Below are 25,573 nucleotides of genomic sequence, written 5' to 3'. Positions count from 1 at the left end.
AAAGTTCCCCCAACCCTAATTTCCATTTCTAAGTGTAAAATTAACCACAAACAACAAAATAGATTTTTTATTTTTAGTATTAATTTGAAAATAAAATTACATATTAAAAAAGAAAAAAAAATGAAAATTGGGCATTAAGGTTAAAATATGAGGCACTAAGCGTCTATGACCAATTCAAAAAGAGGTCTTATGAATGCATAAACATCTCTGTCCCTGTCTTGTTTTTCCAACGTAAGCGCGTTGAGCTTGATGTCTACATTTCCATTAACTTATCCCAATATATATATATATATATATATATATATATATATACACACATATCAACCTACAATGGCTATCACAATGCCAATGTCGATGGCTATCGAGGAAAACGACTCGAACGTTGAGTACCCACCGGGATTCCGCTTCTACCCGACTGAGGAAGAGCTCATTTCCTTTTATCTTCGACACCAACTCAATGGTCAGCTACTCGAAAAGCACCGTGTCATTCCTCTTCTTAATATCTACGATTCTGAGCCCTGGGATCTTCCAAGTAACTACTCACTTTCTCCTGTTCTCTTTTCTTAAGTTCGGTTTAAAAGGTTAAGGGTAAAATTGAAATTTTGACGCTTATATTAATTTTTTTTTTAATAAAAGATTTAAAAATTTTAATTTGATCTAATTGGGTCGTTTTTTTTGGGTGAAACAGAGTTTGCCGGCGAGCTCTGTAAAGGGGACAGCGAGCAATGGTTCTTCTTTGTGGCACGGCAAGAGAGGGAGGCTCGCGGTGGTCGGCCGAGTAGAACCACCGCCACTGGCTACTGGAAGGCTACCGGCTCTCCGGTCTACGTGTACTCCGCCGCCAACAAAATAATTGGATTGAAGAAGACGATGGTGTTCTACAAGGGCAGAGCACCGACCGGAACCAAAACCAAGTGGAAGATGAACGAATACAGAGCAATCGATGATTCCACTAAGGTCCGACACGAATTTGCTTTGTTTCTTTCGATTATTGACTCTCGTTTTCGCCGTTTAATCGATTTGTGTTGCAGTTGAGATACGAATTCAGTTTGTGCCGAGTTTATGTGATTTCGGGATGTTTTCGAGCCTTCGATCGGCGGCCAATGGAAGTCATCGGCGATGGTCGGAACAACGCCGATCAGAAACAGAAGGCGGAAGCGATAACGTCGGCGATTTCATGTTCGGCGCCGGCGACTGGTTTCTGCGGCGTAAGTGGCGGTAGTTCGGGAATGGTTGAAGACGAAGAGATTGAAGAGGCGAATTGGGAATGGGATCAAATAGATTGGCCCTAGAAATAGAATCCTAAAATTAAAAGATTCTTTTTAGAATATTTCAGAAATTTGGGGGAGCTTTTTCAAATAAACAAAAATTGGAGGACCTGTAGGGATATTTTTGATAAATCAATTTCAATATATATATATATATTTTTTTGAAGTTTATTTGTTTATGTTATAATTATAACTTGTAACAACTATGTTACTTAGCTTAATAACAATTGGAATTTTATACCATTCAATTTAAAATATGATACAAACTCGTTACTCGTTTGTACTCGTTTCGATCATGCAAGATTAGGTTCCTGATCGATTTTAGTTATCCGGTCTAGGGCTTCTATTGTATGAAAGTAAGAACTAGGTTCTATCGAGTTCATTTTTTTAGTTTTAATCCTTCGGAGTTTATTTTATCTTATAATTTATTTCCTCGTAACTCATTTCATACTTTGAGGTTCATCGGATAGTTCTCGAACATATTCCTTTCTTTAGGGTTAACGGACTATTGTAGAATCTAGTTGACTATTTACTGTTCTCTACCGTCATTTCCAAACATGCATTTCATACTTATAAGATGTGCGGCTTATTATAGATTTCAACTCGTGATATACTTACCGACCCTATCATAAACTAGTTGGTGATTGTGACTCTCGAGTAAATGAGAGGTACATGAATGAACTGAGACCAAAATATGATATATGTTGGAAGGATTCGTGTTGGTATGCAAGGATAATCTTCACTCTTAGAAGTGAGGAACAAGTAGTAATATTACTATATCATGGGGAATGCACGGGAATGTCCTGGCATACAGGTGCCGAATCCAGATTACGAATCCTAGACATAGATCATTATAGTAACTCTGTTAGAGTACCCGTGTAGTGTCATTATCATAAAAGAAGAGAACGACCCTCATACCTGTCAACTACTTTGATATTTATTTGGACCCTCCTTGCCCTTAAGTCACGAGTTCCTCAGAATAGTTGGAAATTTCTTAATAGTTCCCACATAATATCCATATGGCACCATATCATTGAGATTTAGGACATGATCCAGTCAACGTCAACTCAGGATCATAAAGGTATACAAATGCAGACTCTTGCCATTAGGTTCGGAAGTTCACTATTAAATGTTAACTAGCAACCATTTAATAATCTCCGCATCGTATAGGCACAAAGGAACATGATCGTACGTCATTGTCATCTACTAACATACTATGTTTCAATCAACCAAACATATAAATATTTTAATTCTAGACGATTTTTATAATAAAAAAAATACTTAAAAACTATACTTTTGAAACACTAATCTAAAACGAACCATTCTTATTCTTAACGTGTAGTGTTGAAATAGATCGAACTCTAAATTATTAGATAATATACAAATATGGGTCATGGTTAGGTGGGAAAGTTAATATATTTTCGCTCTTTCTCCAAATAATTAATGCCTTTTCTGTTCTCCATCACAAAATTTGTCAAATGGTCCTATTGACATTATATCTAAAATTGTCTTTTGACTTGTTCATGTTTTTCCACCCAATTCTTTTTTTTTTTTAAATTATTTATTTATTTAGAATTTAGAGACCTCGAGAATCCAACCAACCGGTCCGACTCAATCAAAACCATAAATGCTCGGCCGGTTTGCATATTGACATTTTTTTTTCATTGACTCAACCTAAAAAGAGGGTTACTGTCCACGTTTGTAATTGAATCGTATTAATTTTATTCTTTTATCATATGTCTTTTTTTTTTTATTAAATTGAAAATTTCTGTTTATTTTTATTCAGTAATTAATTATTATTTAATTTTTAAAATTAAATTATTTTATTAGATGGAATATACAAATAAAGTACGTTTATTTGCTTTTTTCTTAATTATTTATTGTTATTAAATATCATTATACTATTGGTCAACATGAAATAAGTCATTAGAATAAAATATTATTATAAAATAAATTAGTAAAAAAACTAAAAAAATTATTATTGATTATTAATTATAAACAATAAAATTTATATTGGTATATTATTTAACAATCTATTTTAATTATTTAAAAATAATTCTAATTTTGAGTTGTTGGTATGGTAAGTCGGAGAGTACTAACGTCCCTACAATCAATCTCGATGTTGAGATAAAAGAGAAAACGAAACTCATTTAAGTATAACTTATTGAATACTCTAATTTTCATTTAAAAAATTGACGGTTCTATCTACTATCTCTATCATTGAATATATCTTCTTATGTCTTAATTTGAATATAATATATTATATCGACCCGACATTCTAAAACTCGAAATCAACCTAGGCTCGTTACCATATGTTTTCTTACGTCATTTAGAGCAAAAAAAATGAAAATACGTACGGTACAGACTCGTAAACTTTAATAGAAAATATTTAAATTTAGTATGGGTACCTTGTAAAAATTTAAATAAAAAAAACATGTTTGAGAAGAAAGAACTTCTAAATCAATGGCTAGAGTTTGTAGTTAAAGGATAAAACAGAAGTGTAAAACACTTTCGGAGTAAATAAATGAAGATAAAACAGATACAATAACCATTGCCCAAGGCCATAAGTACTACTGGTTGTCACGATCATTGCACGCTCTTATCTTTAACTCAAAACATATTGAGATAGCCTGAGCAGTGAAAATACTCCTCCCGTATCAAGGTTAGACGTGCATATAATCACAACAAATATCAAGAAACTAAGGGACCTATAATCATTTGAAATTGGTCAACTCCCGTGGACACGCAAATATCAAGGGACCTATAATCATTTGAAATTGGTCAATTCCCATGGACACGTAAATGTGTGGTTGCCACAAGTAAAACCAAACTAGAGTATACAAATTCTTGCACACCCAGACACGTAATTGTCACAACGCCACATCACACGTCTCTAAAGTAATTTGCATGCATACAATTAGGTAAATTACTTAAGTTTACACGTACACAAGTAGGTAGTTGTCTTACATCCTATGTAATTCCATTACTGCCTAATTACTACAACTTTCATACACATATATTGTCATGACCTGGTTTTTGAGGGTTTAAAAACTCGGATTGTGACCAAAAAAAACAAAGACCAAGACAAATAAAATATATGTAAATAAGATAAAATACGAAAATGGGGTAACATTTAAATCAAATTAAAACACAAAACAATACCACAATTAAATACAGAATTAAATTTTATTACAAGATGATACTATTTAAATTTATTACGAATGAGAAAATGGGTTTGGGATACATTCACATAATGAAATACAAAATACTTAAATATTAAAATAGGATGACGTTCTGAAATGACCCCTTGTGACCACACAACTCGAACTCTCCTCCACCTTGACAGGTAGCTTGCAAACCGTTGAAAAAGAAGGGGAAATAGGTGAGTATAAAAATACTTAATAAGCAACCAAATTATAGGCTCTCATCTCATCTTTAACTTAGTAGGTATCCACAGGCTTTACTCTGTGCTCTAAGAAGTTCGACCTAGCCTCAACTAGTATCTAAGCATTTAGAGTATCTTAAAGTTCTAAGCGATACTTTAGTTGCTCATCGCTTACGGATCAACTCTGGATATGAAGAAGGTGATTCACCCTTTCTTGGCTTCACAGATCTGTCAAATGACAAGTTCCCTCTCTAATGTGAATTACTCTTTTGTTTTATTTTTACTTAAGAAAGGTTATTTTGCGTAGAAAATTTTGTGGAAATTTTGTCCTTGGTTGAGGTGCTACCTTATAGATCTCTCGAGCACTTGCTCACCCTTCCATAAAACCATATAGTCACCCAAGGTTGGGGGAGCGACCCTGTGTGCTTGCCAATTACTAAGATTACTCGCGCGATTCTACTCCCCCTTTTAAGATAAATTTGATGAGCATGGATCGACTGGTTCCACAACCCTCTCTAGAAAACACAACCCTAACCATCCTATTCATGGCTTGCCAGGGGATACCAAAGTAAAACTCGACAGTTGACCAATGGAAAGGGTAGGGAGACTCTAATGACACCATTAAACTTATGACATCATACATAGTGTTATGCTTTGAAGAATTATCTTTGTCATTCTTGGATGTCGTGGAGATTTACTAGGTTCTTAAGGGCATCTAGGCGGTTTAAACCTTGTCTTTCATTCACAAGACGTTTAGTAACTCCTCGAGCCAATCTACTCTCTAGGATGCATACAGGTCTATATCTCAAATTGCCACTCACAATCCGAAGGTGTAGTGTCTACTAAAAACATACTGACCTAGATCAACCTATAAATCGTGATTGATTGATGCATGCACGTGTAACCATTAGAAAAATAATTAAAACATGATCGTCTAATACTAGAATCCAAGCTAATTATCAGCTAACTCCACTCAACGGTCAACGATTTTGCTATTGCTTGGGCTTGGGCTTTGGTATGGGCTGGGCTGAAGGAGGAAATGAGTTTAAACGTGGGCTGGGCTTAAGTTGCTATGCTGGAGTTGAGTTTGGGCTGAACTGGATTGTGGACTTTCAGTGGGTCACTGGGTTAACCTGACCCGACCCGACCCGACCCGACTCGACTATCTGGCACTTTTCCAGTGACCTCCTCCGATGATCTACAGCTTTTCACCATTGTTGAGATCTACGAAAATGTCTGGTGCATGAAGGCGAGTCTACTGCCTCTAATAATTGAACCATAATACACCTCAATCATTCAACTAGACAATTGGATCAACCAATCCGAACCAACTCGCATTATAGGGGTTAGATTGGATTGGGTTGGATTTATTTTTGTGAACCTGAAGTAGTTTGGTTTGATTTTGGATTATGGGACAAAAATTTGTTGACCCGAACCAAACAAAAATTTATAAAATATATAAAGAAATTTAGCATAAACCCAAAAATAGAAGGTTGGGTTGAGTTGTGAAATTTTTTGGCAATCCAACAAACTAACTTTTGGATTGGTCCAAAAAAAATTCTTAAACCCAATCCAATTCGGACCATGTACATCTCCAATGGAGTCGATGATTTTCAAAATTGAGAGAAGGAAACGATTTAGAAACAGTTTATTAGATGTTTTAGCAAGAGGGCGTTAAAACGGTGGTGGATCAATTGAGCAATTGAGATCCACGAGATTCTGAAGATGCAGTACTAATTAGCGAGCGTCTGGTATATGAAGATATTTATATTCTTTTCACGTACGGAAATATAAAATTCAAACTCATGTGACAAGCCACAGACCTGAAAGAATCACTTACGAAGTCCCACATCTAAAAGTCTGCTTACTCCAAAATTTAGACAAAAATGGAATTATGATGCTAGGATCGTGGGTTGAGACAAACGATATTTTAGTAGGTAAATTAACGCCCCAAATGACGCAAGCATCATCGTATGTCCCCAAAGATAGATTATTACGAGCCATACTTGGTATTCATGTATCCACTTCAAAAGAAACCTATCTAAAACTACCTATAAGGAGTAGGGGGGTCAAGTTATTGATGGGAGATGGGTCCGAACAAGAGGAGTTGGTTCTTTGGCAACTTGTGGAAAATCTCGGGAAGATTCCGACAACCATATATATTAATAACAAGTATATATAATTCATCTTTTCCATGGTTACAAACGTATTTAAACTACAACACTTAATCATATTACTTAAACATGAATATAACACGATGCTAAAACACTTATACTTTCTTACGAGCTCCGAGATTCAAATCTCTCGACCACTTTCAAGGAATGCCTATGATGGGAAGCACAGGAAAATAGTAACTTGTAGGTGGAAAGCCCCACTCAGGTGGCAGAGGTAAATCAATGGTCTTTGAATCAGCAACAAAATTTTTGATGGATAAGCACTTTGTGTTATGTTTGCATGTGGAGAAGGTGAGAGCATTGGCAAGGGTGAAGAAGTTGGAGTTGGTTCCCTTGATGACTCTGGAAGCCATGCCTTTCCTTGAAGCATAGAGCTGGTGAGGTCCCCCAATAAGCTTGGCTATGCAGTTGGATGGAGCTGTTTCGGAGTCATCGGAGGCTGCGTTGGAAGGAAGCGTAGTTTTGAATGATCCATTCGCTTCGGTAATTGCAATGCTTAGGTTCTTTACGTTCTTGCAGTTTACTTCGACCATGTTTCCTGAAAGAAAAATAAATCATTTTTAGAAACTTTTTAACGGTTCAAAAACACTTTTAATTGTTTAAATACTACGAGTTCATTAAGTAGTTATCATATAAATTTTTGTTTTTCCTTGTAGAAACATATAATAGTCTAAGCCCATCGTTAGCTGATGTTGTTTTCTTTGGGCTTTTCCTCGTCTATTATGGAGAGGTTTCCACATCTAACTCCTTTAGTGCCAGTGTCCTAGCTGGCACACTGCCCAAAATATGGTTCTTATACCATTTATATCAGTCCAGGGTGTGTCCTGGCTGGCACACTGTCCAATTTCTAGTCCTGATACCATTTACATTAATCCAAGCTCACAGCTAGCTGATAGTATCCTTTTTGGGTTTTTTCTTTTAGGCTTCCCCTCAAGGTTTTAAAACGTGTTTGCCATAGAAAGGCTTCCACACCCACCCCCTTGGGACCCAGCGTCCTCACTAGTCGACCGCTAGGTGCTTGGCTCTACTACCTTTGTAACAGTCCAAGTCCATTACTAGCAGATATTGTCCTATTTGAGCTTTTCCTCAAAGTTTTAAAATTCGTGTACTAGGGGGAGGTTTCCACACTTTGGGCTTCCTCTCAAGGTTTTAAAACGCGGCAACGAGTAAGAGGTTTCCACACCCGCCCCTTTGGAGGCCTAGTGTGCTCACTAGCACACCGCTCGGTGCTAGGCTCTAATATCATTTGTAACAGTCCAAATCCACCCTTAATAGACTCTTTTTTAGACTCTCCCTCAACATTTTTAAAACGTGTCTACTAGAGAGAGGTTTCCACACCTTTATAAGAAATGTTCAGTTCTTCTCTCTAACAACATGGAATCTCACAAAACACGATACAAACAACACGAAATAAAAACGAAACGTAAGTCAAAAGGTTGCAAAGACCTGAGAAATCATAGTTGGATTGACAATCAAGGCAAGAGATGCTGGCCTTCAAAGTGTTGCATTGTGCAAGTTGAGTTCTTGCAAGAACTATGAACAAGAGAAAAGCAATAATGAAGAGCTTAAGAGAAGCCATTGATTAGTGCTAAAAGTAAGAACATGTGAAGTGAAGAACACAGCATATGCAGGCAGCCCTATAAATGAAGGCATAAAGGTGACGAAATTACAAAATTTAATGCAAAGTGTCCTACGGCCTCATTATGTAGGTGGTGCTATGCTAAATACCTTTTGGTTTTACTACACTGCTTAGAATCTTCCTAACATGATATGAGAAAATTCAATTTGCATTTAATTGATTTTGTTAAGTTCATCAATTTGGTAAGAATTGCAACGACTTAGTTAAAAAATTTAAAAAACAGCACGGTGACTTGCCCGGGGCTTTGTGATTCTCAACCGTCTACCACCCTAGACGTTCGAAATTGTACCCTAAACCATTCACCTCTCTTAATTATCGAAACTATCATCTTTCTTGTCCTCTAAATGCTCGTTCTAACTGAGGATCGCTTGAGGAAATTTTGAAAATTTGAAGGTTTACCATGGTGTTTGATTGAAATTGAAGGTCAAGGTAGCCGTAGTTCGTTTCTTGATGATAACGATAAATTCTAAAACATCATTGATTGTTTTGGTAGAGTTTTTTTTTTTTTTTTGGGTTTTTAGATCAATAATTCTTTTTTAAATTCATTGACTTTCGAAGACTTTATTTCCCGGTTAACAAGGGAAAAAAATCATTTTGATGATAAAAAGACAGTGTGAAATGTTGTGAAAGGCTAGAAGTTGGTCAATGGAGAGTCATCGGATCCTAGCCAGAAAAGAATGAAAAATAGCAATAGAATCGAACGAGAAAGAAGAATCCACTAGGTCGAGTCAAGTTCGAATCTACAACCCTGCCCATCTGCTTCTCCTTCAACCCAACTCATTCCAACTATATGACTGATCAAGCTCAAACCCAACACCAACAACTTTAGCCTAAGCTCTATTCATTGCGTGACTCGACTCTGTCAACTCACCTAGTTTGCATAGCCATTGACATAGACTTTATGCTCCGACTCAATCCAACTCAACTCAACTTCTGTACTTGCTTAGCCAATAGTTAGACATATACCTTACGCTTCAAACAAAAAAAAAGAAAAAAAAAAACTTTACCATTAATTTTGGATGAAAAGGGTTAATACCCTTATCATTCGTACCCTTAGGTTATTTTAAAAAGTCAAAAAAATATATTTACCATTAGTCCTATATTTAAAAAATACTTTAAATTTAGACGGTAGTATTAACACTATTTATCTTTATAACAAAAGAGTTTGAAAATATTCTTACCATTAATAATATGGACAAAATACGTCTATGGACGTCTCATCATTATCTCCAAATTTTTTAATATTACTTTTAAAAATTTACGGGTATTTTTTTAACTTAAAATAAGTTTAAAATTTATAACCCAAGTCCAGGCGAATATGTAGTTGGGTCGGTGTCGTTATTTCATTAACTTAATAAATAAATCTTTTAGAAAAATGATGATTTAATTCTAATAACACGTCAACAAATATAACACAAATAATATAAATCATACTAACCAATTCAATAAATTTGCTTACATATTTTGACTTTATCGACCGACTATGTAGTTGTAGTTTCCACGTCATCATTAATAACTATAATGTCGGACGTAGACCTCTATAAAATTAATTGGATTTTGTTTTACCGTGCAACCCACGCGCACCCACTTTTAAAATCTCAAATAATTAGTTTTAAAGAAAATTTTGTACGTCTGTATCTACTCATCTTATCATCCGAATCACTTTTATTGGGATATAGTCTCTATTAATTCGTGCACTCTTTTCGTCACATGCCCACTAATTCCTCTTTAGTTTACCATCAAATCACATATTATTGGAAGACACTAAAAAAGATGTGCACCTTATTGATATAGATAATAACTTTTAATTCCTTTAAACATTTTTACCTGTCCTGTCTCAGGATCACTTTTATTTGGATACGGTTGGTATTCATTCACGTACCTTTATTTTATTTGGGGTGCACATGTCTATCAACTTTTTGGTTCATCGTCAAACCACATCTTCCTCGGAGAGATATTGCTTTGGTACCATTTGTAACATCTTATGTCTAGAATTTATACTAAATGCCAAATTTGAATTTCAAAACTTGGGTATGGATCGTTGCAGAAAAATTTATATAAAGCGTGAGAAATCAAGTTATTTTTAGGAAGTACGACTCTCCACAATGATATGATATTGTCCACTTTGAGCATAAGCTCTCGTGACTTTGCTTTAGGCTTCCCCAAAACGCCTCATACCAATGGAGATGTATTCCTTACTTATCATTCCTTAAATTAGTCAATATGGAACTCACTCGCAATAATCCTCAACAATCCTCCCTTTAACAAAGCACACCATAGAGCCCTCAAACAGGCTCCCCTTAATTGAGGCTCGACTCCTTCTCTAGAGTCCTTGAAGAAAGTACACTCTTTGTTCGACAGTTGAGTCACTTTTTGACTACACATTCGAGGCTCACAACTTCTTTGTTCGACACTTGAGGATTTTATTGACATGACTAAGTTAAGGGTATGACTCTGATACCATGTTAGGAATCACGACTCTCCACAATGGTATTATATTATCCACTTTGAGCATAAGCTCTCATGACTTGATTTTGGGCTTCCAAAAGGGTTCACACGAATGAAGATGTATTCCTTACTTATCGTTCCTTAAATTAGCCAGTGTGGGACTCACTCCCAATAACCCTCAACAGTAATCTGTTTGAGTTAATACGCTCCTAAATTACATATAACACAATTCAATAAAAAAATACATGTATTTAACCTATAACATAAGTAGAACAAAAGCTATACAAAATTTCAAGAATCCAACACTCTAATCAACAACATTTTCAATATAACATACGACTTTCGATTTAGGAGAGTCAAATATTCATCGATAGATCGGTTGAAAAACAAATTTCAATCATTCTCAAGAGCATGTCCCTTCTTTACCCATGAGATAAAAGCATACAAATCGTAAATATGTATTACATAATCAATATTGTAAGAGAATTAGTAATTTATTAACTATAATCAATCACTCAACATCTAAGCACAAAGTTGAGGTTGTAGAAATGGATGAAACCTATTTACGAAGTATGTCTATTCTATAAAATAAGTGATCAATGGAGGAGTCCAATTGGTATGTAATTTTTTCGAAACGGCTCTTTTAAATTTTGAGCTTTCTGAATTTTATTAGGGGTCTTAGAGAATGAATATAAAACTAGACGCCTCGAGTATCTAGAAATAATGAAAATACCCAAAAATTGAAATTTTTGGATCAAAGAAAGAAATTAGGGTTTTGAAGGGGAAGAAGAAAAGAGGGAGAGTGCACCACCAAAATTCGGCTATTGAGGGGTGAGATCAGTCGAGCAACCTCCACCCAGTCGTTAATTGGACTAGGGCGAGGGAGTCTTGGTGCTTGGATCATTCGAATCCACCAATAAACCGTACAAGAAATGCAAGGTAAGTAATCAGGTGTTCAGCCTCGAGATATTTCAAGTAATCTGTAAGTCTTGGATCTGGTTAAGGTCTGATTCTTGAACATGATATTATAAGAGTAGAAATCTCGAGGTTTCAAGTTGGAACTTGGCCAAGAACTATGTTAGAACCAGACTTTTTTTTGGGGGCCTCGAATCTGGTAAGAACTCTTATTTTTCTAGATATTCAATTTTGATTATTAAGGTATATGTTCGGCAAAAAAATTCTTTAAAAATCATGTTTAGATAGCTAGATTAAAGAGCTATAGTTCTCTTGCAGAAAATAATTCGTTTCGGATTAAGGTTCAAGATTTATGAAAATACAAAGGTTCAGTAATTGGAAATCTGGAATTCATGCTTGGGGGACAAAGGAAGATAAGCCATGCGTTAGACGACGAACGGCTGAGTGTGTTTGGATGCCACTTGGACACATCTCGAATAAGCAGTGGATCAATGTGTTATACTGTATGCCTCAACACGTCTACGGGCCGATTCAACCCAAATTTGATTCCAAATCCACGTGCAACCATACTGATACCTAACCCGAATGCCACTCAACCACAAGTCCAACTCGAAGACCCTTGCCTGAATCTAACATGTAGCCGGATAAGTGTTAGGATCGCACAACAATGTACATACTCGATCTAAATGAACACAAAGAACAGGATTGAGAAAATGCAAGGAGAATATTGGCTAAAGAATTTGTATTGATGACTTCACGTATGTACAAAAAGAGAATTTGTATTGATGACTTCACGTATGTACAAAAAAGAATTTGTATTGATGACTTCACGTATGTACAAAAAGAGAGAATAGAGAAAGTACATTTTCAAAGTTCCGTGGATATATACAAGGTTTAGCTTACTATATATAGTTTTATTAGATATATCCCTCTATAACATCAACTATAGTATCTACCATATATAACTTTATCTCGAGTACCACAGAACACAAAGTTGATACCCTCCCTTAAACTTTTTGTTAACAAATTACAAGTTGATCTCGAGTACCACAGAACACAAAGTTGATAGTGCCTTCTTTTGTAAGATCTCTAAGAAAATGAAATCTTACGCTTATGTGCTTAGAACGGCCACGTAGAACTGGATTTTTGACAGCTTAATAGTTGAAGCATTTTCCCTTTTTGTGGATGATAAATACTGCATATTCCATTTTTGAACGGTGCATCTACTCCCTTTCCTTGAAGTTGTCCAACGCTCAAAAAATTATTTTTGAGTTCAGGTGCCTAATATAATTCTCCAATGGTATAACGATTTTTGTGCAAAAATAATTTTAGAGTACCTTTTCCTGACACTATCATTCTGTTATTATTTCCAAGCTTGACACTGTGAGTAAAAGTTTTATCTAAGCTTGAAAACATGTTTTCATTACCACACATGTGATTTGAGCAACCCGAGTCTATGAACCAGGCGTCACTTCTCTTTGATCCATGGAGTTCTACATAGGCCATTAGCAGCATCTCATCTTCTTCGTCAATCTCAGTATAATTTGCTTCATTTTTCCATTTTGGACATTCATACTGAAAATGTCCTAAGTTGTGACACTTATAACATTCAACAGTTGTTTTGTTGAAATTTATTCTCCCTCTTCCATACTCTCTTCCTCGGTACGTTCCTCACCCTCTATTGTTTGTTTGTACTTGATCGACCTACAACATTCAACACCAGTTCTTCATCATTGTTGCTGGGGCGTCGAAATTTCTGTCTAACGGACTTTGTAACTCATCAATAGAAATAGTATCAATATCTTTTGATTCTTCGATGGATACTACAACGTATCTAAATTTGTCAGTTAGGGTGCGTAGGATTTTTTCTACAATTTTCTGGCATTTCTTCTCCATTGCTTCTCATCTTATTAGCAACCTACATCACTCTTGCAAAATACTCGGTGATGGTTTCATCTTTTAAACTCACTTCTTAATGCATTAAGAAGTGATTTCTTCACTCTTTAGTTTCCACCAAACTTTCTTCATTGAGTCCTAAACAATTTTGGATGTGCGATGGTCCAAGATTTTTTCAAAGACGGTTCGATCAATCGTCTGGTACAGGTAATACTTTACCTGATGACCCTTGACTCTAGCATTGTCAAGATGTTCTTGTTGTGCAGCAGTCAATTCTGTCCCTTCTATTGGTTCCGAAAAACCATTCTCCACCAAACTCCATAAGCCTTTTGCTTTAAGCAAGTTCTCCATCAATTCACTCCAATGATCATTGTGACCATCGAAGTGAGGAATTTTCGTTAATGTCTTGTTGTCATTCATTCTCTCAGTGTTTGATACTCTCAATATTTGATCACTTGAAGATTGCAACTTCTTTCCCGCCTGCTCTGATACCAATTAATAAGTTCAGCAGTAGATTGTTAGAGTAGAGAACATAAACAATTGGACTTCAAGTACCCTTTTATTAATTCTAGGCATGGCAATATATAGCTTTACAAAAAGATAGAAACCACAAATAACGTCAAGTCGTTAAACAGAAAAGTATCTAGAAAAATATCAGCAGAAAAATCCTAAGAGTTCTAGAAGAATAGGACTCCCTACCGACTAGAAAATTATTTGAAATAGAAGTTGACTAGGACTTCCTACATACTAGAAATATATTTGAAATAGAAATTGACTAGACTAGTAAATCCTAACACAGCCCACCAACCCTCGCACGCCACATTTTGCTTCTACGTAAATTTAGTGGTAAGTTGTGTCTGCTGGGGTTAGAAGATGGGCAATGACTGTGTGCTAACTAGTCGGCTCGCATGTGGATCTCTACGCATGGTTGCGCGCGTGGCAGTGGGTTGAGACACATGGGAATCCCCATTCCTTGCTCGTTTGATGTCCGTTTGTTAGTTTTTATTGTTCAGATCTCAACACTAACCTTATTCTAATGTGAATTAGGTTCCTCCAACAGAAAATTGGAATTTTGGGCATCTTTTCAGCTAGATATTGAGTGTCGGGAAGACACATATCAATCTCGTAAGTAACCACATGGACTCCTAGAAAACAATACTTGTAAGGATCACTTAGATCTGCATGCATGCTAGAAAAATTGACCCTGCGATTAGTTTGGCATGATCTATATTAAGGTATATAGTTTTGATGTGTGATTATATGCTACTGTATATGTATATGGATGAATTAGACCTTGCATGTCGTACTGTGTTATTTTATACTACTTGTACATTATGTTGTGTTAAAGGATGACATTTTGTGAAATATGCACGCTGGGTGCTTGATGGATGTTATCGCCCCATTAAACAATCTTATTTACTTGCATGATAGAATGTACTTAGCTCCAAGTGATTGTTGTGAGACTATTCTTGTAGAGATTTAGGAGTAGAAATGACCTAAGACTATGATGCATGAGTTAGTTTGACTAGATTGCGACCTAGGATGGAACGTCTCTAGAGGATGTGCGTTAAGGAATTGTGGGAGACGATCAGAGGGTGAGATCCCATGCTCCTGGCTGAACCAAAAGTGAAATGTTGGAGTCAAGAATGCAAAACTTCCCTAGAGACTTAGACGACCCCCACAATGATCCTTGAAGAAATAAAGGTACCTTGTAGGCTAGTAAAAGTTGGTGTGGCATTTGCGGAGCTTTCACTTCCCTTTCCACTCTAGTTTGATATTGTTGAGCTAAGCACAAGGCCAGTTAGAGTTTGTGTGACCTGAACAAGAGAGTCTAGCTGGGTTACCCTTCGCATAGGACCGGACCTATGGGAGGCGTTGATTATGTAGGTAGTCAACAATGTTGGTTTGTACAAAGGTAACACCTTCGATCTTGGACGAATTTATGGCTTCTGGGATGGGTTTGCTAGCAACCCCCATGGATGAAGAACAGGATAGCACTCACTATGTTGTCCCACTTGATTGTGAGATAGTTCTTAAGGTAGCGTCTCAAATCCGGACACTGAACATCACTGTGAAGGCTAGCTAGATACTTGAAAATGTGCACAGCATGAACGGCATGCCTAAATCCTAGTGATAGCTCGTGGTTACCTGCTAGGTTAAGGATGTGGTGAGAAACTACAAGTGAGTGGCTTACTGGGTATATTTTTATATACTCATTCTTTTCTATATTTCCTTTTATAGGTCCATGACGATGGTGGTTGAGGCGAGGAGTGTTTGGGAGCTCAATAGTCACAGAGGGATGTCGACCTGTGACGCCTGTCAAGTCCCCACGTTTTGTAGTCTGCATTACTATATACACCTTGTATCTCGAATCTCATTCCCCTTCTTTTGAGAATTTACATGTCACATATACATACTTGTGATTTTCTTTCCACTATAGTACAAGAAGAATTTGTAAAATTTAAACTTGCATGAATTTTATGGCGTTTTCCATTCTTTTCTTATTTTTATCATGCATTGCATAGTTTAAGTTATATCCGGTCTTTAATGCCTTGAAATTTAGTGCGTGACAAATTGGTATCAGAATAGTCCGAGTTTTAGGTCCTATAGACATTAAGGGTAACGAGTCATTAACCTCACTGACTCAATCGCCGACACACCCCAGCGTGACTAGGTACGTGGTTTGAGTTTGAACTGTAGAAGCTTATTTATAAGAATTTCTGCCTCTCTTGCCCAATCGTGATGTTTTGGATGCTATTATAATTTTTTTCTTTTTCTATTTGGGGTCTCTAGCGGTTTGGTTTTGAATTAAGAATTTTCCTATGTAACGACGGATAATGCCTTGCAGAGGAAGATGAGCCACTGCTGGTAGCATACGTGGATGGGGAAGAGGTAGGCCCCGCAGGGACGTCGTAGCTCTGTGACTCAAGGCCGAGTAATTTTTCCGTTGACTATGCCACAACTCTGCATCTCTCTATTTTGATGAACCTACACCATCTCAAGGTCAAGCCTTCAGTGATTGGCCACACCCCCTCCACCTCTTTTGGACAGAAGAAGAAAGCTGATAAACAGTCCTCTAGGAATGATAGGTGGGCACGAGGGCGAACAGGGCACCGCAGTTATTAGCCAACAAATCATGGACAACATGTCCTAGTCAAGCATGACCAGGATATCCGACATGCTGTTATAGGCAACACGCCTTGGAAAAATATGACCGTGACATTTTCTCCCACTCAATTGGTTGATGTCTTTGTCAATCGACTTTTCACGAACTCAACGATGTAGGGTGAGGCTGACTGCAGGTCTCTTGACACGCTTCCAGATGATTTTAGTATTGAGAAATCTCTTCCAATCTGCAAGGAACTACTGAAAACTACTATTTGGTTCTTTAACTCTTCGTGTCTTCTCTGTCGGAGTCTCTCCTATTTTTTTTTTTTTTTTTGCTAGGAAATTGTTCTCCTTTTCATGAGGTCACACTACTTCCTTGCTTGATGTCTTCTTGGCTGAGATAGTAACGTTTTCAGTTACTGATGTGGACAACAGGGCTAGTCCGCATCCATGGGAGCAATTGGATCCTATACGATGCCTTCACGACCTTATAGATAACTTCGAACGGTTCATAGTATTTTCGCACTAGTCCTTGGTTATTGTTGCCTTGAAATCAGAGTTGATCCAGCCTCAACTTGATCAGAACTCTCTCTTTGTCTTGAAATTTTCGTGGTAACACTTTTGTCCGACCCTTCACCCATATGTTTGGATGGTATTTCTAAGTGAACATAAGTTTCTTTAGAGGTTTGTATCTGTCTCACTCCTTCAGCAAAGGTGTTGGCTTGGTGTCTCTTCCCAACATTTGTGTGATCACTCCGACTGTCAACAAGTCATTTAGTTCTTTATAGAGTTCAGCTAGCTCAGGTTGAGCCGTATGACATACGTGTGTGACTGACGATCTCGCACCCGACATAACATCAATTTTGTGATCTATCTTCCCAAGTGGAAATTAATACTCCGCCTGACATTTTGGCTTTGTGTCTTTGTGTTCGTATTGTGGCCGCGAGGTTTTTGTTGGAGTGAGCTCACTCGAGCTCCCTCTTTAACCATGGAAATGGTATCAAGCGTGAGTTCATCATCGATAAGATCTCTTCTCAACTGTAGCGCCAACATCATCATCTTCACCCTTTTTGGCTAACAGGTGATAGTTTCAATGTTTGTCGGATTGGACTCTGTTACGACTAAACATTTCGCTAGGTGCATAAGAATGACTTTGTGTTTAAGTAGGAAATCCATCCCTAATACGATGTCGAAGTCGTTCATCTTAGCAATAACAAAATTAGTTTGTCCCATCCAAGTCCCAATCTTCATTCGTCTTGTATCTCGATGCCATAGGATGTTCAAGCATTTCATTTTAGTCTCTATCATTTAGTTGTGGTGGCTCCAGAGTCAACAATAGTGTTCTTGGCCACTCTGTGATTGATCCAGGCCTCAACATATATAAGATCGTGTTCCACTGGCTATTCTATCGAACACACTCTCTTCTAAAGAGGAAATAAATATTGTAGGGTCCCCATACGGGGGTTTTCCACGTCTTCGACTAGTCATATTTCAACTTTTGATATCTTGTACTCAACTTATGATTTCCTTCCAAATTTTGCTTGGATGACATAGAATGTCGCATTTTGTGAGTACTTGATTTCTCGATGGGCCTCTTACATACGAAGCAAGACGAGGGGTCTTAGCTTTGACTATAATTGTTCTGGGTGTAAGGTCTGAGGTCTCTGCAATGGAGTTCTATCTCTTCGTTGGGAGGATTCACATTCTTCTCCTTTGCCTTCAAGTCTGACACTACCCCATTTTTGGGGGAGTTGAGTCTATAATTTTTATTTCCACCACTTGCGGATACCTAGTTTTGCCTTATCTCTTGGGGTTGATCAATACTAAGATCAAACAGTCGTTCAGTTGTAGCATAGGGTATGGAAAGGTCTTGAGCTCTTTGTTTGTAGAACTTGATTTACACCTACAGTTTCAGCCCCTCAATAAAACTGAAGACCCTATTTTTGTCAGACATATCAAGAATATCTAACATAAGCCCCTCAATAAAACGTTTAAGTGAGTTGGGGCATACTAGATATTTATCACAATTGCATTCTTGTGGCAACGGGACAATAATTATGCGACGCTTATTCTAACCCAACGAACAAGACAGTCATGTGCATTCAGACTTTGTAGACAATATTGGCGTACGTTCAAGCTTCTGTGTGATTTTGTTGTTTACTTTTGCATCAACTTTTAATGCCTTCACTTGTTTATCTCTCCAATCTCGAGGGTTACCTTGGAAAGTGACCATTCTCAATTATAAGGAAGGAGAACCTCTAACGGTCTATTGCAAGTTGAAGGCCAAAGATTTAGGTAAATGCTTTAGGTAAATAAGGGTGATGTATGATTTCAAATTTTCAACGGCACCGTCTTCATATATATATGTACGTTTATATATATCTCTAAATTTAAATAATTGATAGTTTTTTAAAAAGAAAAAGTTCAACCACTAAAAGTGTAATATGCAACCGAAAAAAAATCATTATCGATATTCAACTTCTACTGTTATTTATAAAAAAAATAATTATAGTTTGAATGTTTAATCAGTAGTTTATACTTTAAGTTCAAAAAGTGAAGAATTCTTTTAAGGCTTTATGGTTTATTACCACTTCATATAGTCCTCGGTTATTATTTATTATTATTTTTTTGTTAAAAAAAAAGTGGCAAGTTCAATTTTTTTATGTCTTAATCCATGTCTTTTTTAACTTAGTTTGTGCCCATCTAACATAAATTTCTAATATAAGTAGCATATTCTTCTATTCAAACAAAAATACTATAACGATCCTAGATTTCTACTTATCTAGAGTCACTACCGTTCCTAGATTTTTATGTGTTACAGATGGGCTTTAGGGATTTGTTCGTGGCTGCTGGGCTTTGCACTAGTTGTGGGTCGAGGCTTGAGTTTGTCTTAATTTGAGCTAGGGGTTGTAATCACGGTTTATAAGAATCTGACCCGACCCGATAGATATTTTTTTCTCCACACGACTATATGTGAATTTACCAAAACCTTTATCTCTCTTCTCAAGAGATCCTCGTCATCGACTTTTGATCCCTTTTTCCTTCTTCCTGTCTTTCCTCCCTCTCCCACGAATTCATGAAGTCATGGATGTGACTGCCGTTCTAGACCCATGTTTCGTTTCAGCTTTCCAAAACACACGACGATCGGGCGTAACACCCTCAAAATGAAGGGAATTAGCTCCAACAAGAATAAGCCGCCCATGAAAGACCCAAACGATTAAAAGGAAAGAAATTAAAGAATTAAGCAAGAACAAAGAGATTAAGCAAGTCACACCTATACCCTAACAAGTAATCTTAAGGAGTTAAAGCTTTGGAAAAGAAATGGAAAGGGAAAAGTAAGGGAAAAGGTCGTCTTTCCAATTCCTAAGGAACCTTCTAGATTTTTAATTCCTTACACAGAATCAATTTCAAAATGTTCAAAAAGGAAAAAAAATGACTAAAAGTGATGAATAAATTTTTAAAAATTATGGGTTTTTTTAAAGAAAAATAATAATAAAATATTCCAAATATGGTAAGAAACTTTCGCCATTTTTAATTCCTTACTTATTGTTAGGGTCTTAAGGTTATCTGAAATCTTAAATAGTAACCCTACAATCATGCACCCAATAACTTAAAATCTTGAGAATACTTGACCTAAATCTTAGAGGTGTACTTACTTGGTCTCGGTAAGGCGTCCCTCGAACTAGATCATAGAGAAACCTTTGGCTCTAATACCATTACTTTCATAAATTCATTTTTGAGCTAGAACGACGCATAGATTGCAACTAGAGTTGACTCGATAGTATAAAAAGATGGTAGGGTTTTTACAAAAAAAATAAAAAATAAAAAATAATAATTTAAAACTTAATATACAATATCTTTACATCCAGGCCTCCAAGTTTATCAAATTTGACTCCCTGAGTTTTGAATCAGTCAAGAGAACTACGGCCACACCTCTGATTGTCTTGTAAATTTCTACTAGCTTCAACTACTAGAGATATTCCATCCTAGGCTACCGTCTAACCAAACTGATACCCTCACCCGAGTCTTAATTTGTTTTATCTACCTACTCTCTACTGGGAGAATTACACGTTTAATCACTTGAAGTTAATATATAGATATTCATGCATACAGTCACACGGATGCTTAATGGAGCGAGGACATCCATCAAGCACCCGGAGGACAACGATAACATCCATCAACCTTTCAAGCACACGAAGAAAAGTTCGCCATTAGAAAAATCTGATCTAGTAAGTCTTGTTTTCAAATTTCTACTTACGTTCATTTGGTAAAGTTTCATTATAATTCTTAAATCTCGCTCCGAAGATTTATTTTTGGATCGGAAAATACTTTTGAATAAACTAATACAAATAGAAATAAAATGAAAAACAATCAAAGCAAAATGTCCTAAACTAATCTATATGCTACTAAATGGAAATGCAATTAACCTATACTAACCTATGGTCTACTAAAAATTAAATACGAAACTATCCAAGCATCTGTCACAGTTTCATGATTGCGATAGTCACCGTCAGCCTTACAGAAGCGCTCGCCTTTTCCTGAAAAATAGAGTAGCACTTGGCTTTAGTAATTTAAAAAATACTCAATAAACGACCCCTATTGGGGTTAAAATACAAAGACACAATTACTTGCATGGGACCTATCATAACAGTTTATTTTTTTACGGCAGCTATCCTAATGGGCAACTTGGATTTGTAATTAATTTCTCTACACATGCCCACACGTGTGAGTATGGACCAACCAGTCGGTTCGCACACCTCCTAGGCTCATTTCTAGTCAGACGAGAATTCTTTAGGAGTTGTTGATGCTAGACACTCGTTAGGAGTAGCGACCGTCCCGACACACGATGTCAAACATAATGATCGTTCCCCTACCTATTAGCATACACATCCGGACTACCGTAAAGGAATAAGGTTACCCCTGATGCATGAGCACACAATAATGCATGAGGTCCCCATATCTTTCCATTTTAATTATCCTTAATACAACCCCACTAGCATCTTCTTCATATCATAACATTTTTCATATCATATCTCATAACTTTTATCATATCATTTATCATAACTTTCATGCGTATGCCGAAGTTGTATTTCATGCTAGTTGTCATTTCTCATATCAATCATATCTTTCATCAAACATATAACTCATAGCATATCGTCTTTATTCTTTCAGACACAACAATCCATATCGTGCACATATCATATCATATATCCTAACAGTCACATAATATATCCCAAGAACGTTTTCAACAAATCATATCATAGCATACCACATCATAAAGCATATCAATTTATCAAATACAGCATAACAATCACATTGCATAGTATTTTCGTACTATTTCAATACGGCATACATATATGATCTACGACACGTGCAAAACCACGAGCACGTGTCATCATATACCGTACTCTTTGTGATTTTTCCTTCATTTCTCTCCCCTCGATTCTCATGGCATTTTTTATGGTGTATGGTCCGTTGTGGCTTGATTTTGATGTACTTTCTAACCTCACGATGTCACCAGTCTGCCTAAGTGTTTAAGGAAGTGGATTCGTTCTGTTTTCTCTCTTCCCTAAACTCTTTCTATCGCTTGTTTGTCCTAATTTTCCATGTAGGTAGGCTCTAGGGTTTTTGGTAGGAGGTTTGGGGTCATGTGGGTGTCGGGGGGTTGGACTCGTCGTGGTTGTTTTTCGGGTTCCTCTCTCTCTCTCTCTCTCTTTAATTTTCTCTATGTTTTCCCTTTTACATTTCTCTAGAGCATCTGGCACGAGATGGGGAGAAGTGTGGAGTTATTTTTGGTGGGTCGTAAGGATCAGGAAGGCATGTCCGAGAATTCTGGAATCTCATTTGAATTCTCGCGGCGACCAAGCCAAATGTATATATATATATATGTATTTATTTATTTCCGTATCATTACAAGATCGGTCAACAACACTAGGGTCTCACCCTTTAATCGTCTCTAACAAATCTTCTGTGTTCCAACTACTATAGGCGTTCCATCCCAGGTTACCATCCAGGCAAACAGATACGCTCACTCTAGTCTTAATTTGTTTCATCTACTTACTCTATAGGGGGAGAATCACACATTTAATCACTTGAAGTTAATCTACAGATAATCTTGCTTATAGTAACACGTATGCTCGATGGGGAGATAATATCAATCAAGCACACGAGTTAATTGAGAGGTTTTCAACATTTCTTTCCTCCGGTGATTTTGTGCATAATCTTCTTCTTAAAATAGAGGGAGAGAGAGTGTTTGAGGTGCACTATGGACGAATCCATGTTGTCGATAACAACAAGAGTGATATTGAAAAAGAAGGGGGAAGATGGAAGGACGCACTACCCGTTGTCGAAGAAACGTCAGAGAATGCGATAGGGGATAACTTGAAATCGGGCAGATGTGTAAAACTCTAAATACCTGAATATCGATCGGGTTGCACAATTTTGACTGACATGCTTCTACAAATATTTTTTACCTTATGGGAGGCATTGAAAGTAAGTATGACTCCTACTTGCTCAATTTAAATTATTTTGAGCTAGAACTTTAATTTTGATAATTTAGGTAAGTTTAGTTCGTTATTATGTCTTAATGCGATATAGTGAGTCCACCTCGATCGAAACGAACTTTGAAGGACGAAGTCGAACTAGCTTTAGCAATATTTAGAGACTCTGGTTTAGGCCAACCAAGTAAGTGAGTTTATTATCGACTTGGTTGGATGAATTCTATTATGTATGATATTGCATGTCTCGTGGCTCCGACTCGTGTCATATATATGAATGATATATGATGTTATGTTATGTTATGTGATACTATGTTATGTTATGCCATGTTATGCTATGTTATACCATGTTAAGCTATGTGATGCCATGTTAAAATATGTTATGCCGTGTCTTGCCATATTATGATATGTTATCATAAGACCATGACATGTTGTATAGTTAAGAAATTGATAATCTATGATTTACGAGCCTTCTTAGACCATGCCACAAAAGCTATGCTATGTACTACAAAATGTATGAGAATTATTAAGCATAATTCACAAACTTATGTCATACATAAATGGATGTTTGTCTTGCATCATACATTATGCTATGATAATAAACTATGTGAATCTCATGCATAATTGTGTGACACGTGCATTGGTCACTTACGTGGTTTGCTTAGGTTGAAGCTACTAGGACTCTTTGATGCTAGCTTAGCATTGCTCTCTAAAATTCAATTATGCCTAAGGAGTTCAACAATCACCCGTTAGAATTCTACGGTGGAAATTGACTCAACTAATTAAGCCTAAAATAATTTAATTAGACTCAACTAGTTAAGCCTAAAATAATTTAATCTTACTCCTAATCATTTAAACTAGTTAAGCCTAATTTTGCATAAAATAATTTAAATTTACTCCTAATAATTTAAACTCTTAAGTCTTACTATGCATAAATGCTTTACATTTAACTATAAAAATTTGAATTAGCTAAAAGGTAGTTACACTAACTTTAAACGCTTTTGAAAAATTGAAACTAGGAGAAAAGAGTCCGAACATATTAGACAGAAGCCAAATCAGCCTAAATGCTGGCCTTGAGCAGTCAAAAAGTGTAATATCCGACTAGCTCGACCGTTCAAGTGGGATGCTAAGGTGAGACTATCCCCCACTTCTCAACATTAAACAAGGTGGGACTATCTTTTTTTTTTTTTTTAATTTTAATATTTTGGGAGACTACGCCAACCCAATAATTTTAGAATTCTTATAAAGGTTTTAAAATGTAAGCTATTTTTACTCGAACTTGTTAGATTTGAGGATGTGTATGTATCAATCACAAGTTAAAAGTATGTCCTTACTCACCTCAACTGTTTTCTTAATTTGAATATAAAGGACATGTGCTCAATGGAATTTTCACATCTCCATGACATGTCTATTTTCAAAATTTTAATATCTTTTATAAATTAAAGGTAAAAAAAAAACAATGATTTTTTTTATGGACGGTGGGCTAATGTTTCTTAACAAGAGAATAATAAAATTAAAAATAGGTACTATAACTTTAACAAGAAACTTAAAATAGGATGTTCGAAAAAAAAAATCATAATGTTATTAAAAGTTTCACATGACATATTGCAGCTTCACGGTCTTTTTTGATGTCATGATCCGATTTTCGAGGCTTCGAATGTTAGACCCAACACGAAAGACGAAGACAAAAGGAAAGAAAAAAAAAAGTAAAATAAAATAAAAGATAAAATTTTAATAAAACTTTAATTGAAATAAATACAAGCTAACAATAAAATTAAATAAAAAATAATATCCAAAAGGAAACATGGAAAAATTGGTTTGAGATATAGTTTACGGAATGGAAATAAAAAAAATGAAAGACCCAAATACAAAAATGAACTGATGCTTCGGAACGACCCCCTCTGTGATTGTACAGCTCTCAGGCGCTCCTCCACCTCAACCAACAGCTTGTGAGACCTAAACATAAAAAAGGAAAAGGGGTGAATATACAAATGTACTATGAAACCAACCTATTTGTTGGCTCTTATCTTAGCCTTGATCTAGAAAAAGACCACAAACTTAACACCGAGCACGGATTGGCCGAAGATTTCTCTCTAGAACTACTCAGAGAAACAAGGAGTAGAGGTTTGAGTTTTCCGAGAGGATTTCACGAGCCTTTTCGGCAACTGGATTTTTCTTTTCTTTTCTTTTTTTTTTTTTTTTTTTTTTTTTTTTTTTTTTTTTTTTTTTTTTTTTTTTTTTTT

General features: G+C 36.2%; 2 protein-coding genes across 2 annotated transcripts; one reads left to right on the top strand and one right to left on the bottom strand.

Annotated features, from left to right (window-relative positions):
- Positions 1–321: 321 nt before the first annotated feature.
- LOC111449800 (NAC domain-containing protein 90-like) lies at positions 322–1,456 on the top strand. The gene is made up of 3 exons (XM_023089846.1): positions 322–532; positions 689–957; positions 1,032–1,456. Exons 1-3 carry the CDS (start codon positions 331–333, stop codon positions 1,290–1,292), a joined length of 732 nt encoding a protein of 243 aa, XP_022945614.1. The 5' UTR covers positions 322–330; the 3' UTR covers positions 1,293–1,456.
- A 5,329-nt stretch (positions 1,457–6,785) lies between these two features.
- On the bottom strand, positions 6,786–8,444 carry LOC111449745. Its single transcript, XM_023089774.1, has 2 exons — positions 8,274–8,444; positions 6,786–7,365 (listed from the first exon to the last, which is right to left on the bottom strand). Exons 1-2 carry the CDS (start codon positions 8,404–8,406, stop codon positions 6,968–6,970), a joined length of 531 nt encoding a protein of 176 aa, XP_022945542.1. The 5' UTR covers positions 8,407–8,444; the 3' UTR covers positions 6,786–6,967.
- Positions 8,445–25,573: the final 17,129 nt, after the last annotated feature.

Source organism: Cucurbita moschata, unplaced genomic scaffold (genome assembly GCF_002738365.1).
Source record: "Cucurbita moschata cultivar Rifu unplaced genomic scaffold, Cmos_1.0 Cmo_Scf00011, whole genome shotgun sequence".
NCBI lineage: Eukaryota > Viridiplantae > Streptophyta > Magnoliopsida > Cucurbitales > Cucurbitaceae > Cucurbita > Cucurbita moschata.
Note: the sequence above shows the minus strand (reverse complement) of the source record. Positions and strands in the feature narration are given on the sequence as shown.